General features: G+C 37.8%; 4 protein-coding genes across 4 annotated transcripts; all 4 read left to right on the top strand.

Annotated features, from left to right (window-relative positions):
* The first annotated feature begins 1,632 nt into the window (after positions 1–1,632).
* LOC146323216 (olfactory receptor 2A7-like) lies at positions 1,633–2,586 on the top strand. Its single transcript, XM_084724141.1, has one exon. It carries the CDS (start codon positions 1,633–1,635, stop codon positions 2,584–2,586), a length of 954 nt encoding a protein of 317 aa, XP_084580267.1.
* A 2,743-nt stretch (positions 2,587–5,329) lies between these two features.
* Positions 5,330–6,277, top strand: LOC146323215 (olfactory receptor 10J5-like). The gene has a single exon (XM_084725439.1). The coding sequence runs from the start codon at positions 5,330–5,332 to the stop codon at positions 6,275–6,277; it is 948 nt and encodes a 315-aa protein (XP_084581565.1).
* A 6,171-nt stretch (positions 6,278–12,448) lies between these two features.
* On the top strand, positions 12,449–13,426 carry LOC146323214 (olfactory receptor 10A3-like). Its single transcript, XM_084725438.1, has one exon. It carries the CDS (start codon positions 12,449–12,451, stop codon positions 13,424–13,426), a length of 978 nt encoding a protein of 325 aa, XP_084581564.1.
* Positions 13,427–15,754: 2,328 nt separating this feature from the next.
* Positions 15,755–16,732, top strand: LOC146323213 (olfactory receptor 10A3-like). Its single transcript, XM_084725437.1, is given in 1 exon segment — positions 15,755–16,732. A coding segment is annotated over 1 exon segment (978 nt).
* Positions 16,733–18,247: the final 1,515 nt, after the last annotated feature.

Below are 18,247 nucleotides of genomic sequence, written 5' to 3'. Positions count from 1 at the left end.
AAAGTTTTACCAAATAACTAGAATTCTAACATTTACATATGAAGGATTTGTTGCAACTGAGCAAACTCAGGCCACCCTGTTATGGTTTGTGGTAGATGGACCCAAATGCATGACACAGATGAGACACAACTCAGGGGTGGTGAATATTAAACAATGATTATTGCAGGGATGGAAGGGGAACGGAGATGGAAGGAGTCAGTGGGGTGAGGCAGAGGGCAGTGCAGAATAGCTGGGTTACCGGAGCTGGACACGGCCTAGAGATAGCAGGTTGAAAACAGGCAGTCAGGAGTGCAGGCAGGGAGATGAGCGTGGTCCTGAGGCACTGCAGAAACAACACCATTAACATGGAGGCGACACAAGGAATAATGGATCGCTGGAGAAAACATGAGGCCTAAAGTCTTACGCACTGCAGACTGAGTGAAACAGCACTAGAAGTGTGGAAACCAGGGTTGATAAAGTGAATGACTGACAAGGTGCAGGTGAGCTGACTGGCAGTGGTGATGAGATGATTGCTGCCAGGTGAGGATGAAGCCAGGAGACTGGAGAGGGAACACCTTCCCACCACACAAAGTCAGACAAAAGGTGTGTTTGTTATGAACTGCGCTTCACCTGGGGCCTCATTTATAAAACTGTACCTAGGATTCACTCTAAAAAGATGGCGTACGGACGAAACACAGGAAGTGCTTATGCACAGCAACATTAAGATTCATAAAACAGGAAGTAGGCATGTCCTACGCCAGTTTTTCCTTTATAAATCACAATCAAACAAACTTGAAATGTAGCGCACCTTTTGCGGAGGTCCTGTATTACCCATAGTTGCCTATAAATGGTCAATGAAAAGCCACAAATTAATATTCATTCACACTGACTGCAAGGGGATGATCATGACGAATGCTGAGAGAAAGGCTAAAAAAGGAATGTCACACGGAATGAAATCAGCATTTTTGTTGCAGAGGTTGAGACAAAAAAATATAATAGAAATAAAGTGCATTCTTGAAGCTGAAATAGAAGACATCTCCCTTCTGTCACATGATCTGATATTTGCACTTTGTAATATATGCTACTGTAGTTATCTGAGTAAAACTTCATTGCACAACATAAGACTAATATAGCTAGTGTTAAATATTACACAGAAATTTAGTATTTTATATAACATGTGGTATTTGTTGTCAAAATTAAGAGGCAATCAATCAGATGACAGCCAGGCGCTTGCAGTCGTTGGAGAGCGACTGTGGCGCCTGGCTTTAAAAACTCTGGCTGCAGTTATTGTTGCCCACGTGTACATGAAGTCAGTCAAACATCAAGTTGGACACAAATCTAACTGGCAAGCATTGTACAGCGATTCCCGTTGATCCATTCTGTGCAGGCCTGGCTCATCTCGAACGCACCTAAAGACACAAGGGGAGGAAGGAAACAAAGGAAAACACTGGGAGATAACAGGAAGCACTGCCATGGCCATGACACACCCCAGTCAAGTCTGGGAACACCCCTGCCAGTGCCTACAAGTACTTGTGGGAAAATACTTGTATTATTCCTTTCAATGTTGAACTGCCAGCCAGTGGCACACCTGAGAACAGTGAGTCTCCTCTAAGATCCAGCCTTCAATTCTCAACTCACTTGAAAAACTCCAGAATGAATTCTACATCCAGTACAGATATACTTGTATTTTCACTGTCTGGCTTCAGTGCAACAGCAAACTACAGAGTCACACTTTTCTCTCTCACTTTACTGTGTTATTGTGTCATTTTGGTGGTAAATGTGTCTCTGGTTGTGATCATAATACTGGATCCAAACTTGCATGAGCCCATGTACATTTTCTTGTGTTGTTTGTGCATCAATGGACTTTATGGGGCTGCAGGTTTTTACCCAAAATTCCTCACTGATCTTCTGTCTGATGTTCATATAATATCATATGCAGGATGTCTTTTGCAAGTGTTTGTTATTTACTCCAATGCCCTAACAGACTACTCTATTCTAGTTGTAATGTCCTATGACAGATATGTGGCTATATGTCGACCTCTGCAGTATCACTCTGTGATGTCTGTGCAAAGGATTGTTGTGTTAATCAGTTTGGCCTGGATTGTTCCTTTTTGTTGTATGGGTATGGTTGTAATTGTAACATCCATGCTGACATTATGTGGCTCCCACATAGACAAACTCTACTGTGAGAACTGGTCAGTTGTTAAACTTGCTTGTGGTTCGACGAGAGCAAACAACATTTTTGGATTGTTTGTTATCTGTTTTAATTTTGGTCAAATTCTCACCATTGCATGGTCATATGTGTGGCTCGGACAGTTGGCTTTAAAGTCCAAAGAGGGCAGGAGAAAATTTGCACAGACATGTGTGCCACATTTATTATGTCTGATTAATCTCACAGCTGCTTTGCTGTTTGATCTTATGTACTCGAGGTATGGATCAGCATCTGTACCACAGCATTTAAAGAACTTCATGGCCTTAGAATTTCTCATAATCCCACCTATTGTAAACCCGATTATTTATGGACTGATCCTGACTAAAATTAAAAAGAGAATAATACATTTGTGTGTGTCGGCAGGTCAAAGATTTAAACTGACACCGAAAGTCTGATACATGTACGACTCAAATATCTCTGTATTTTGAACAAACAGGGTTGTTTTGTTGGTGTACTCTCCAGAGTTTTCTAGGGTGCTGTATGAATTCACAGGAAGGATGAACAGATATGTCAGTTTTGTATGATGGGATAAATAAAGGTGTTAAAATCAGAGAAGGTTGATCTCTGTCTGCCTTTCAGGCTGTGAAAAAGTGCCGTAGAATCAAATGTTGTGCTGTGTAGGAAAAGACAACTATTAGCTAAAGAGGAGCCAAAGTCATGCAAATATGAGGATAATTCTGACCCCATAAATGTATATTTCATACCAGAGGAGCTTAAATATGGTCTTCTTTATGGCAGCTTATGTTTATGATTTATGTTTATGAATCATCCCAATACTTCTGCACCATGTTCATTTAGTTAATAATCAGCTTATTTGAAAATAAATGAAAGATAAGTAATAGACCTGGTAATGTTGATTCATCTCATCTGATAAATAACGTCATTATTATTTTTTGTTTATTAACTGGTTACGTGCCACTTGTCACTTGTCAAAGTTGAATATTTCTGATCAATAGGATACAGGTTTAGCCCGTGATGAACGTTCACCAACATCAAACCAGGAAGTTGGGTTGTCAGAGATATGACCTTGAAGCATTTCAATATCAGAAAATTTAGAGATGACACAAACTTGTAAGGTCTGTAAAACGATCCAGATATATTCTAAGTTGTCCCTACAGGGACTTTGTAAGAATATTGTGCATGGCTTGAAATTATTAACTACGTGAACTCTTTGTCTGTGTGTGTCACATTTAGTACAACATCTGTCTGTTGTGGACCATAACATTAACACAATTCATGCTGTTTTCACAGAATATACAGTCAATTAACATGATTCTAAAATGCTAACATTTTCTCTGCATACAGTCTTACCCAGTACCAAAGATTAAGGCCTTTCTTGACTTATTTCTGAAATGAAACCCCAATGTCCAAAACCATGAATACAGGATGAAGCATCTACTTATTATGCAACAACTGCTGCTCAAAAGCTAAACTGAAACAGCTGATTATTGTTTGAGTGAAAGGATCATTGAAATATTAAGAAATAGCTAATTAACAGTAAATTCTGTAAAACAGACCAACCACTGCTGATTCTAATCTCAATCAGAGACAAACCACAGCCTGAAAATAATTTGAACCTGGTGTGTTTACATCTCAGCCATTGTGAACCTCAGTGATATAAATGGGGAAAACAAAACAGGAGCAGTTACACAAGAATTCAACATCACCACTAACTGAAGGCTACAAAATGACAATTAAAGTTTAGTAAACTAAAAATCAGTGGAAAGAGTTTTAACAAAAGCCTTAAATTATAATGTTTACCAATAATGTGTAAAACCACAAATGAACAGTTAATATTCTGTTTGTTTTGATGCGCGTTGCTTTCACTGACTGTGGGAATATCTGCCTTGTTCCATTACTGGATATGGGACTGTTCTGTGCTGTCTGTGTATGTACATAGAAGCTGTGGGTCACAGTGAGCAGAAGGTTTTTCTATTGCTGTAATGTAATGGGGCCTTTTTTTCAGCATGTTTAATGTTATATTCACTCCGATCAGTCTGTGCTGGTGTCAGAACTTGTAGGACGAAACACGAACAGCCAACACTGACTTTTCCACGACGTGTAGATTAAAAACATTATTGCCTTGTTTTTGTTTTTTTGTTTTTTTTCACCCCGTAAGACAAAATATTTGCTTATGTGAGCTAGAACTCAGCCAATCATATCATGGCATCCACCAGTTGGTCAATCTGTTCTGCTTCACTAAACGGTATCAGCACCCAGATGTCAGTAGTAAACAGAACTATTTGCACCCAGGTTTGGAACAGCGACGTGGCTATTTACACCCACATGACAAACACAAATCATCATCTATTCCAAAACCCAGCCAAGTCGCTTTGCTGCCTAAACGTAGACCTAACCCTAAACTGGAGAAGTGGAGGGTTGACCAGGGAAAAGCTGCTGCACTCCACCTGGGAATAGGTTTCGAGTATGCTGACCATGCCCGGTATCACCAGACTGAACCACACCGCCCTCTGTGAGCACACCTGGTATTTCAAGTCCATCACGCCACGCAAATATCACAACGCAACAGGAAAAATCTGGAAAAGATGTGGATATCATGAGGTCTGACGTACAATACTAAGAGGAACCCAAACAGATGGCCTATTACTGAAATCAGAATAACAGGTTAAAGGGATAGTTCACCCAAAAATGAAAATTCAGTAATTATCTACTCAATATCTACTGAATTTTCATTTTTGGGTGATCTATCCTTTTAAGGATAGGAGATGAAATTTCAAGTTATTTTAATCCACCAAAGTAGACTGCCACCATTAAAGCAGAAACCTAATTAGGACTCATTCAAAACACTAATATACTTTTTTTTTATAGTGTAGACATATTTGTCTAATAAACAGTATTTTCATCTGGAAAATCTTCAACAATATAATCTTGTTCATGGATTCTTTTTTCTTCCTTACCTTATTAATTCATTAATTTTTTGAGCTTCCAGCCAATGACACGACTGCAGAGGAAAGGGAGCCTCACACTCATAAATCCCAGAAGTTATGTGCAACACCGTCACACTGGCCGGCCTACAGTGGCTGACACATCTGGAACATGTTCCTTGCTGACAATGAACATTTTAACCTTTTCACAGCTTCATACTGTTCTTAACTTTGGTTTTGAAGGATTAGCAAAATGAGTAATGTATCTAGCGTACTTATATTTTCACTGTCTGGCTTCAGTGCAACAGTCAACTACAGAGTCACACTCTTCTCTCTCACTTTACTGTGTTACTGTGTAATTTTGGTGGTAAATGTGTCTCTGGTTGTGATCATAATACTGGATCCAAACTTACATGAACCCATGTACATTTTCTTGTGTAACCTGTGCATCAATGGACTTTATGGGACCGCAGCTTTTTACCCTAAATTTCTAAATGATCTTCTGTCTGATGTTCATGCTATATCATATGTGGGGTGCCTTTTGCAAGTGTTTGTGATATACTCCTATGCAACAACTGATTTCTCTATTTTGGCTCTTATGGCGTATGACAGATATGTGGCTATATGTCAGCCTCTGCAGTATCACTCTGTGATGTCTGTGCGAAGGATTGCTGTGTTAATCTGTGTGGCCTGGATTGTTCCTCTGTGCTGTGAGGTGTTGGTCATAACTTTGACCTCCAAATTGAAATTATGTGGCTCCCACATACAGAAACTTTACTGTGAGAACTGGTCAATTGTTAAACTCGCCTGTAGTACGCCGAGAGCAAACGACATAGTTGGATTGATTATTATTTCCTTCTATTGTGGCCACGTTCTCTTCATTGTGTATTCTTATGTGCGGGTTGTTAAGTCCGCTTTAAGGTCCAAAGAGGGCAGGACAAAGTTTACACAAACATGTGTGCCACATTTATTGTGTCTGCTTAATGTCACAGCTGCTTTGCTGTTTGACACCATGTACTCGAGGTATGGATCAGCATCTGTGCCTGTGAGTGTAAAGAACTTTATGGCTGTGCAGTTTCTCATGCTGCCCCCTCTTCTAAACCCGATTATTTACGGACTGATCCTGACTCAAATTCGATGCAGAGTTGTGTCTTTGTGTATGACTGCGGGTCAGAGATTTAAGCTGAGGCTAAAAGTTTGATTTCTGAAATTAACAAACTGGTCTGCAGTTGATATATAGATGATTACTTTTTTGTTTCAAGATCAAAGTTGAAAGGAATAAATGTTTAAACCAGGCTGATCTAATATGATCTGTGTGTTTTATTTGTCTTTTGTCTTTTTTTTGAGGATATAATATGTTTGTATATTAGTTAAGTTCACTGAGGGTTTCCTTTATTTCTGCTGTTTGGATTGGTGGTGATAGATCCTCATTACTGAAACTTATAAAGTGGAGTATTTTATCTGATTGTTTCTGTTTTGTTTGATATCCCTCCCAGCATTTTCAATTAGTTTGATGAGATGAACATTACTGAGCACTTTGCATGATTTTTGCATGCATGAACCATGTTGTGGTGTATACTGACACTGAGAAGGATCATCGTGATTGTCATGATATGGATTTTAAATATAATTCCCAGCCCTAAACTCCTTTTCATCTTTTTTTCCCTCCGTGTTTGTTATGTCTCATGTTGTATTTCGCTTGTTTTGTCTGTTTTGTTTCTTTGTGGGTACATGAGATATGGGGAATGAGTGTTATATATATATAGTCCTCACGTTGTTGGCAAAAATATAATCAACAAAAAACTTTTTTCCCAATAGATCTCAATTAAAGTGTGCAGACGTTGGTCTCGTGCAGGTTAACCTCTGCGCCTTAAACAGAAAACTGCAGGTCACCACAGGTTATGTAGGTGTAGGTGAAATATGATGTAAACCACTGCAAAGAAAAGGAGATGCAGCGATTACAAAGACTGGGAAACTACTTATCTCTGGTCTATTGTGTGCTACTAAATCAACCAGAGGACAAAGCATAGAGATGTTAGGAGTTACGGGGCTGAATAGAGATGTTTGGTTTGTTGGGATCTGGTCACTCTAATCTGGTTCCAGACGAGTTTTCAAACTCTGTCAAAAAATATTAGAACTCTGGCTCAACTGGTGTTATATTGTCCTCTAACAAGACACTTTCTCTAAAGCTAGATGCTAATCATTCATAAGAAACAAGTGACACTATGCTGTATGAATAGTCCATACATGTGTGAGTACTCTGTTCTTATCAATAGAATTTTCTACTCATGTATAAAGCTGAGGTGAGCATTTTTTCTTTGTCTACTTATGAAAAGTAATGACAATAAATAGTATAATAAAGGACCATATTTTTCCACCACTGTCAATGAGAATTAAAAAAAGGTTCATTAGAGATTTTTAAGAATGATTAACTGATGCCAGTTTAACATAAGTATATAATAAACAAGATGGGCTGTAATGAGATTTGTGTGAATTTCTGCCTCTTGTTATAAATACAGGAAAAACAATATTATATCATTTTCTAAGGAGGCCCGGCATACCAGATCTGAAACCTTTTTTGTAACATTTGGGTGACTGGGACAGATATTATCGCAGATTTATGCTACTGTAAGCATATTTATTGCACAATTTAATTCATATAATTTCAAACACAAAATGCTACATTAGAAAAGGTTTGTGCAGTAGCTTAGCTATGAAATTGCAGGTCGACCGCCTGTTTCATGCCTCCCACATCCAAATAAATGATGGAGGTACAATTTTGTGTAATTCTGATTATGTGGTTTCACAGCTTGTTTTTAATTTTCACCTTTTAGGCATGAGAATAAACACCATACAGTTATAAGATCACATGTCAGACTCATCAGTCTGAAAGTTACATCAACATTAAACTCACGGCACATAGTAAAGTTTCATCACAGTTTCATAGCAGTCCTCTGGACTCCCTGTACAAATAGTCAGTGTGTTTCTCACTGGAATTATACATGTCAGTATATTTTACCAAAAAATACACCTAATACCTTTATGACAATGTTTCCCAAAGTGTGGTTCGCAGCCCAGTGGTGGGCCTTGCAGGTGGGCCTTTAGAGGTCACAATAAATAAATATGTAAAAAGTTTTTAAGTTTCGAAGTTGAAAGTTTGAAGTTTGAAATGAACATAAAATATTTGTGATTTATGATCATTCAAAAAAGAAAAAAAAACTAATAAAATAAAACCATTGGATTAAAATTCTGTGTTATTTTTTTTTGGTGAATTGTCACAGAAGATTTTCAGATTTCAAATCAGGCTGTTTCATTCTTAAGTTTGGGAATGAGTGTTCGCTACTTATATATGTATGAGTCATGGAGACTGTAACTGTAATTTAACTGGTTGGCAGAATGTCAGATTGCTGTCAGCATGTTTTTGTAGTTTGGCCTCCATGTTTGGGGAAAGCTTCAGGCCCCCACTGCCTACAACACAATAAGAATATATGAAAAAAAAAAGGGTTTAAATTTGGATTTTTTGCATGCGAGTCTGGCTGTGTAAGTTTTGTTCTTGTTCCTGCTCTCTTCTCTCTCTTCTCAGGGCGACTGCACCATTTGAGGTGAAGTTTGGTCCGGCTGGTCTGGTTGGTTGGTTGCAAGATGCTGTGGGCGATGATCATCTCAAGGTCTGTTGCATTCAGGGCTGAACAAGCCCACTTTAACCCCTGTGCAACATTAGTAACTCTGATTATCTTTATAATATTGTGTTTATATTAGGTAAAGAAGAAGAGGCTTCTTTATACGTAGAAGAGAGAATATTATGCGTTTTCTTGTTTAACATTAGCTGTAGCTGATGGTCAGTAAGATTTTGTCATGAATTAAAATTTGCTTTACAAACTTATTAAGTCATGTTATTTCTTTTGCAAAACACAAATAACTGAAACAGATCACAATATAATAAAATCCAATACAACACTACCATTTATTGTGGCCTCAAATATGAGCAGGATTGAGCCAATACCTCACTGATCTTGGGTCAAATGATACACACTTTATTGCACATCAGAGCTTTTGCATTGGACTACATGGTGTTTTTAAAGGACTTTGTGTTGGTGTGTTATATAATCTGTGTCTGACAATGAAAAGTGGGGAGAAAAATTCAGCTAACTGACCTCTGACATAACTACTTGACAAACTTTTTGTTTGTGTGGCTCCTGAAACTGATGATTTGTGTTTGTGAGCCTTTCGTCTCAGAGGAATGGCTGGACAGAGGTTTGTAATCACAATGATGAAATACAAGCGATGTCATTACCAAGCTCCAAACTGACTTGCATGTCATTAAAACAGCTGATGAAAGACTGCTGTAATGGGTATCATTACTGTGACCTCCCTGGTGGGGCTCAGTGGAAAACAACAGGCCTCGGGGAACAGGGCTCACTACAGCCACCTAATTATGATCCAGTGGTCAATGTTGGCTGGCCTCAAGAGATAGTCTGCTAAACAGTGCTTTGATACCTTGTATAATTAAAGAAAGGACAATCTAATGACTCAGATTGTCACATTTAAGAGTCTTTAACAGTCCTGTTATTTTAAGTTGACACCAGAGGATGTGAAAGAACTTCACTTCAATAATGAGCACCTCTGAGGGAAAACTGTAGCTGTTGTTTTTAACGAGTTACACGGTATAATTATGGTGGAAGTGGTCAACAGGTCATTAGCTCCACTCTCCTCTGAGGGCAATTGCTTAAACAACACCACTCTGGAGAGTCAGTCCGCATGCTAATTCACACTAACAGGCTCTCTAGTCGAGAGACTCAGTTTTTTTTTGTTAGACCCTTTACAAGATAGAAAATATACCCAGGACCCTCTCAGGTCCGTCTCTTGGGATAATAGGACATTTAGCCTATTTGTTTTACACTATTCTTTGTTTTATGAAAGAACAACACAAGAGAAATATATTATAAAGATATTAGACATGTATTTAAAATATTTCCGCCATGTCAAGACAGAATACCCTTATAGAGACACATTCCCACATTCCTCCATTAATGGGAGGAATGTGGGATTTACTTTATTAATAATCATAGACTGTTAGATTAGAATGTAATATATGAACTATTTTATATCCAAAAATTAAAATATTTGTTGTTACTAATGAGGCCTTTAGTAAAATTAATAAAGTGATAAATCATGTTTTTATTAAAAATATGATAATTCAAATGGATGAATCTGAAAACTTCTATTAAAAGGGCCTCAGAACCGTGGGAGTCCCTGGACCCCTATTTGAGAGCCACTGCTCTTGTCAGTATACCACCCGTTTTACTTACACACTGAACATACACCGAACCAAATGTATGTTCTATTTTACTTTTAACACTTTGCAGTGTATTTAGCTTCATCATTACTTTGGTTTTGATAAACAGTTCAGCATCGGATTTCACCCGACGATGACACCCCATAACAACAGACGGATATTTTATTGGTTATTACTTACAATAAGAGTGCCCCTATAAATGTTTTATGTATTTAATTATATATGAATAAGCTGTAAACACTTAATAAATTCTTAATACGCTATTATAAAAAATTAGGTAAAAGGGGAAACAGTAGCTGTTGCTTGCCAAATAGTGAGCCCACATATATCTGCAGACACGCCAACCTTAAGACCTCAAAAATAAGGAGGATTTGCCAAAGAGATGCCTGGCGGTAATCTATAAGTCCTTTAAGCACGTGTGGAAACAGTAGACTCATAAAGTTGTAGGGTCTGTACATGCCGTACAGTTACACAAATTTGTAATAAACTGTGAGAAATACAGGAGAACTGTAACTGTGGGAGAAAACTGGAATAGGGCAATGAAAAGCAGGAGTCTCATGGGAAAATCTGGAGGATCAGCAAGAATGTTCATCTGTACTCTTTAGCCTCAGAGCTCAGTGTCAGTAGTTACTATGGCTATTGGACATTCTGTGTCTCTGTTGTTCTGTACACATCTTGTTGATGCAAGAGAGACTCAGGCTGGTGCCAAAATGTGGGCAATCTGTTTCCCATGGAGGAAACTGTTGCCAGGGGGTTGTGGGGTTATATGATGATAATTTGATTGAGCATTATTTTATTTAAATATGCATAATAAACTGCATTGCTGGTTGCATCTGGCAGTTGTGATGACATTGCAGTAGGTGCTTCACCATCTGTTCCCTGACAGGGATCTGCACTGTGCTGCTGGACCTCTTCTAGTTTTTATATATGGTTCTATTTGTTTACCAGGTGTCCTGGGCTAATGTGGGGGGGCTCTTCTGTAATTTGTTACAGAGGAGGCAAATAATAAAATAATGCACACAAATAATAAAAATCATTTGTCTAAGAAGACAGACAGAAGTCAGTGGATCTACTGTAGCTAAGGAAGCAACTGCAAATTCCAATCGAACTTGCTTCCAATGCTTCACTACGTTTATGCCCTAACTGGGGTTATCCAATCTAAAGTTCTAGTTCTTCTAATCCAGTGCCCTGGTTGAGCTCACCAGAAGTCCAGTCCTTATCTCATCCAGATCATCAGCCATCCTTTCACCACCACCACTACCACCAGTGTCTAGACTCCATCGGGGCGTTTCTTTTACTGATCACAGCCTCACTACCCCCTTTATACATGATGATGTTACAATGGAAACTTTTCATATTTTTCTCTTAATTGTGCACATGTCAAATAAATATATTTTGTACACTCAGAACAAATCCTGTCCTGATTGAAATTATCTAACCGTCACTACCAGCATACTTGCATACATCCTTTATGTTGGCATGGATGTTGAGCAATACGTCCACCAGAGGGCGCCACTCAGAATCAACAGTTACCTCAAAGAAGAAGACTAAAACGTTACTGACAACAACAAACATGGCAGAAGTTGTACCTTTTGAGAAAGAGGCAAAACCAGAAGCAGGATTGCGACATGAGCGACGTGAGCATTCAGAAAACATGCACAAATACAGAATGCTCAGTCCATTTACGTGTAAATGGGGCCTTGTTGAGATGTTCCAGTTTCGGACCAAACAACAGGCTGGCATTGCCATCCATTGAATAGGAAACCAGGAACAAATGTTTCATCAGAACTTTAAAGTGCATTCTGAAGAAGTTTCCCAATTCTCCAAAGGTCAAATAATATGGTGACGTCTACCAGGTTGGACAAGATATTAGATGGTAGACACATCCCAGGGCACAGAGTTAGGTCGGAACTACAACCAAATGGAAAAACATAGATTACTAAACATGTTGGCAGGAGTATAAATATTTTTAAAATGTTTAATGACGATATGCTCTCTATTTGCAGATTTTTAAAACAGTGATAAACATTTTACAGGAACAGATAAAATGACTAGTGAGAGCCTTTGATTTAGAGAATGGAAAACAGCACTCTCTCCTTTTACTTTAACCTCACCATGTTCATGAACATTGGACGTTACCGTTACCCAGCCTTTGTCTTTTGCCTCCTGCTCTACAGTTTTATTGTGTTTGCAAATGTTGCCATGATATGCATCATATTACGTGAGAGGACACTACATGAGCCCATGTATATTTTCATTGCATTTTTATCTGTCAACTCTCTGTATGGCTCTACAGGTTTCTTCCCCAGATTTCTCATGGACCTTCTGTCTGATACTCATTTGATCTCACGTCCAGCTTGTTTCACTCAGGTCTATGTTATTTATACATATGCTATTTATGAACTGACCATTTTGAGCATTATGGCGTATGATAGATATGTTGCTGTTTTACATCCGTTACACTATCACACAAAGATGACATATAAAACTGTCTCTATATTGACATTTTTTGCTTGGGTCTGTCCAACCTGTTACCTCATAGTAAGCATTGATATGATTGTCAGGCTTCCTCTGTGTGGAAACAATATACAGAGGGTATACTGCGCAAACTGGAACATTGTTAAATTATCATGTGTTACTGATGCTGTTAACAGTATTGCTGCTATGCTGGGGGCCATAATAGTAGCTTTTATTCCCTTTGGTTTTATCCTGTACACTTATCTGAGAATTGTGGTTGTTTGTTGGAAAAAGTCATCAGAGGTCAGCGGGAAAGTATTACAGAGTTGTCTTCCACATGTTATTTCATTTACAATTTATTCCATCACATCATTTAGTGATACTGTCCTGAGCCGACAAAATCTTGATGAGATAAATCCATTTGTTGCTATAATTCTGTCAGTGGAATTTGTTATCATTCCTCCAGTTCTGAATCCTCTTGTGTATGGCCTAAAATTATCAGAAATTAAACGACACATTGTCAAGACATTTTGTTTAAAACCCCAAACTAAAAATATTTCCTGTAGAACATTAACAGAGAATGCAGTGATCATGTGAATGTTCTGTGTTGTAAATGAACTATCTATGTGGCAAAATGATCAACAAATCCATGACTGTCATCTGACTAAAATGACCAAATATATGAAACTCTCACTCCATGTGACCTTGATGTGTGTTTGTAGTGTTCTACAGTACCTCAGAGAACTGTGACTTTGATCAGCATAATCAGTTACATTAGATTGTAATGCACAAAAATGAAAAAAGAAAAAGAAAAAATATATAGAGAGACGTATAGAAATTTCTCAACCACTCCTGCAGCATAATCCCCTTCAGTTATGTCATTTTATATCTGTTTCTTTGGCACTAGTGTATTTAATGATACTGATTAAACTATGAGCATTTGAAACATCCAGGTTGACAGATAAAAAAAAAAGGCTTTATGCTGCAAGATGAGTTTGAGATATTTACAGTATGGACAATTTGATCTATTTTTTCCATAGTGAAGCCTTATCATCTCTGGAGTCTCATGACATGAATCCAAGCTGAACATGGCTACAGTTTTTCCTAAAGTAAGAAGCTACAAACTTTTTACAACCACATGCTTTCTAGTTTCAAACAATACATGGATGGATAATGTGTTATGTTTTATTTATTTAAATTATCTTGGTTTGTTTAAAAGCCTAATATAATGCTTTGTCACACTTGTTATTGGTAAAATATATGGACATGTCTGAAAGTCATGAAGCTTGTTTGAAAGTCAATCACCACATTGCACTGTGTTTTTGATCACTGAGAAGCTGGAGATGAGTGGTGAGATTCCCAGTTCTTATGAGCCATGTCACATACCATATAACAAGCGCAGCAGTGTTTAGAGAGTAAAAAAAGCAGCTACACATTTTATTTTATTTTTTATTTAACAATGTTGAACTTAGTTTCAGCTGGTTATTCATGTCATCAAAAGGTTATATCATGGCCTGTGTAGATAGCTAGTTCTGCAAAGCTGTAAGGTGACATGCAGTTCACCTAAAGTGATGGACAGACTCAGCAACCAGCAGACTGACATTGTCATCCCTAGAGCCATATCCATGGTAAATGGAAACTGTTGGCAGGACTAAAGGTTATTTGATTGGATTACCAAGTCATTAGGGTTTATCCTCTGGGCACAATGATTTTAGTATCAAATAGAATAAATATATGAATAGAAACATATATCTACCTCATGGTGGCCACGGAAGTAAGTTCATAAAATCAGCAAATTCATTAGGATACATCATCTGGGAACCATGAATGTCTGTGCATTTCTTCCCCTTCAATATATCTCATAGATATAGATATTTCAAAAAAGAAGTGAAATATTTGATCTGCTGTTAGCACTAGAGGAAAAGTCAGGGGATCACCAAAGTCAATTAGAATCGCCTTCTGGGAATCATGAATGTCTCTACAAAATGTTATGGCATTTCATTGAATAGAAGTTGGGATGTTTCAGCCTGGCTCAAAGTGGTGAACAGACTAAGCGATTAACAGACTAACATTTTCATCACTGGAACCTTATTACAACTTTCTTGATGAGTAAGTGGGAACTTCTGGTGGGGCTAAAGCTTAGTTCAGGGGATCACCAAGACATTCTGGTTCATCCTCTGTGCACCTTGAATATTTGTACCGAATGTCATGGAAATCCCTCAAATAGTTATTGAGATATTTCATAAAAAATATATATCAATCTCATGGTAGCTGAGGAAGTAAGTTCAGAAGGTCAACAAATTCATTCGGATTCATCTTCTGGGAACCATGAATGTATGTGCATTTTCTTCTCCAATACATCGTGTAGATATTTAATAGGATGAACTTTAACCTGGTAGTGGCACTAGAGGAAAAGTCATGGGATCAGCAGAGTCAATAGGGTCGGTTCATTCCCTGGGTACAATGAATGTCTTCACAAAACTTCATGGCATTCCACTGAAGAGTGGCCAAGATATTTCAGTCTGGACAAAAGCAGTGGACAGACTGAGTGACCATCAGACCAACATTTCCATACCTGGAACTGTGCAACTAGTGGGTCCAAATAAACAAATGTCATCAGAAACTTTAACATGCAGGGTGAGAAAGTTTCCCAGTTCTCCAGAGAAGAAATAACATGGTGACATCTACCAGGCTGGACAAGATAAAAGATGTTGAACACCTCCCTGAACCCACAGTTGGGTTTGATCTTTGTATAGATTTCACCATAACCAAAGTACAAAATACATTACTTACTAAATGTCTTGGCAGGTATAATTCTTTTTTCCAAAATGTTCAGTGATGCTTTGTGTTCAGTTTATTAGGACTGCTGGTTTTTAGAAACAGTGATACTGACATAGTGACTAGTGAGACCCTTTGATTTAGAGAATGGAAAACAGCACTGTCTCCTTTTACTTTAACTTCACCGTGTTCATGAACATTGGACATTACCGTTACCCAGCCTTTGTCTTTTGCCTCCTGCTCTACAGTTTTATTGTGTTTGCAAATGTTGCCATGATATGCATCATATTACGTGAGAGGACGCTACATGAGCCCATGTATATTTTCATTGCATTTTTATCTGTCAACTCTCTGTATGGCTCTACAGGTTTCTTCCCCAGATTTCTCATGGACCTTCTGTCTGATACTCATTTGATCTCACGTCCAGCTTGTTTCACTCAGGTCTATGTTATTTATACATACGCTATTTATGAACTGACCATTTTGAGCATTATGGCATATGATAGATATGTTGCTGTTTTACATCCGTTACACTATCACACAAAGATGACACATAAAACTGTCTCTATATTGACATTTTTTGCTTGGGTCTGTCCAGCCTGTAACCTGACGATAAGCCTTAATATGATTGTCAGGCTTCCTCTGTGTGGAAACAATATACAAAAGGTATATTGTGCCAGCTGGAATATTGTTAAATTATCATGTGTTACTGATGCTGTTAACAGTATTGTTGCTTTGCTGGGGGCCATAATAATAGCTTTTATTCCCTTTGGTTTTATCCTGTACACTTATCTGAGAATTGTGGTTGCTTGTTGGAAAAAGTCATCAGAGGTCAGTGGGAAAGTATTACAGAGTTGTCTTCCACATGTTATTTCATTTGCAATTTATTCCATCACATCATTTAGTGATACTGCCCTGAGCCGACAAAACCTTGATGAGATAAATCCATTTGTTGCTATAATTCTGTCAGTGGAATTTGTTATCATTCCTCCAGTTCTGAATCCTCTTGTGTATGGCCTTAAATTACCAGAAATTAGACGACACATTGTCAAGATATTTTGCTTAAAACCCCAAACTAAAAATATTTCCTGTAGAACATGAACAGAGAATGCAGTGATCATGTGAATGTTCTGTTGTTGTTCTATGTGGCAAAATGATCAAAAAACCATGAGTAACATCTGACTAAAATAACTGTGTATCCAGTGTCCTAATCTACTTCCCTACACTATGACTATGTTTTAAAACTTAAAATCTTTTGAGTATGAAACTCTCACTCCATGTGACCTCGATGTGTGTTTGTAGTGTTCTACAGTACCTCAGAGAACTGTGACTTTGATCAGCCTAAATTCATATCAGTTACCCTGGAATTCAATGCACAAAAAGTACAAAGTGAAATGAAAATATGTATAGAAAGACATATTGAAATTTCTCAACCACTCCTGCAGCATAATCCCCTTCAGTTATGTAATTTCATATCTGTTTCTGTGGTACTTCAACAGCAGAAGTGTATTTAATGATACTGATTAAACTATGAGCATTTGAAACATCCAGGTTGACAGATTAAAAAAGGCTTTATGCTGCAAGATGAGTTTGAGATATTTACAGTATGGACAATTTGATCTATTTTTCCATAGTGAAGCCTTATCGTCTCTGGAGTCTCATGATATGAATCCAAGCTGAACATGGCTACAGTTTTTCCTAAAGTAAGAAGCTACAAATTTTTTACAACCACATGCTTTCTAGTTTCAAACAATACATGGATGGATAATGTGTTATGTTTTATTTATTTAAATTATCTTGGTTTGTTTAAAAGCCTAATATAATGCTTTGTCACACTTGTTATTGGTAAAATATATGGACATGTCTGAAAGTCATGAAGCTTGTTTGAAAGTCAATCACCACATTGCACTGTGTTTTTGATCACTGAGAAGCTGGAGATGATGGGTGAGATTCCCAGTTCTTATGAGCCATGTCACATACCGTTTAACAAGTGCAGCAGTGTTTAGAGAGTAAAAAAAGCAGCTACACATTTTATTTTATTTTTTATTTAACAATGTTGAACTTAGTTTCAGCTGGTTATTCATGTCATCAAAAGGTTATATCATGGCCTGTGTAGATAGCTAGTTCTGCAAAGCTGTAAGGTGACATGCAGTTCACCTAAAGTGATGGACAGACTCAGCAACCAGCAGACTGACATTGTCATCCCTAGAGCCATATCCATGGTAAATTGGAACTGTTGGCAGGACTAAAGGTTATTTGATTGGATCACCAAGTCATTAGGGTTTATCCTCTGGGCACAATGATTTTAGTATCAAATAGAATAAATATACGAATAGAAACATATATCTACCTCATGGTGGCCACAGAAGTAAGTTCATAAAATCAGCAAATTCATTAGGATACATCATCTGGGAACCGTGAATGTCTGTGCATTTCTTCCCCTTCAATATAGCTCATAGATATAGATATTTCAAAAAAGAAGTGAAATATTTGATCTGCTGCTAGCACTAGAGGAAAAGTCAAGGGATCACCAAAGTCAATAAGAATCACCTTCTGGGAATCATGAATGTCTCTACAAAATGTTATGGCATTTCATTGAATAGAAGTTGGGATGTTTCAGCCTGGCACAAAGTGGTGAAC

Source organism: Lutjanus erythropterus, chromosome 8, assembly GCF_056507025.1.
Source record: "Lutjanus erythropterus isolate fLutEry1 chromosome 8, fLutEry1.hap2, whole genome shotgun sequence".
Lineage (NCBI taxonomy): Eukaryota > Metazoa > Chordata > Actinopteri > Lutjaniformes > Lutjanidae > Lutjanus > Lutjanus erythropterus.
Note: the sequence above shows the minus strand (reverse complement) of the source record. Positions and strands in the feature narration are given on the sequence as shown.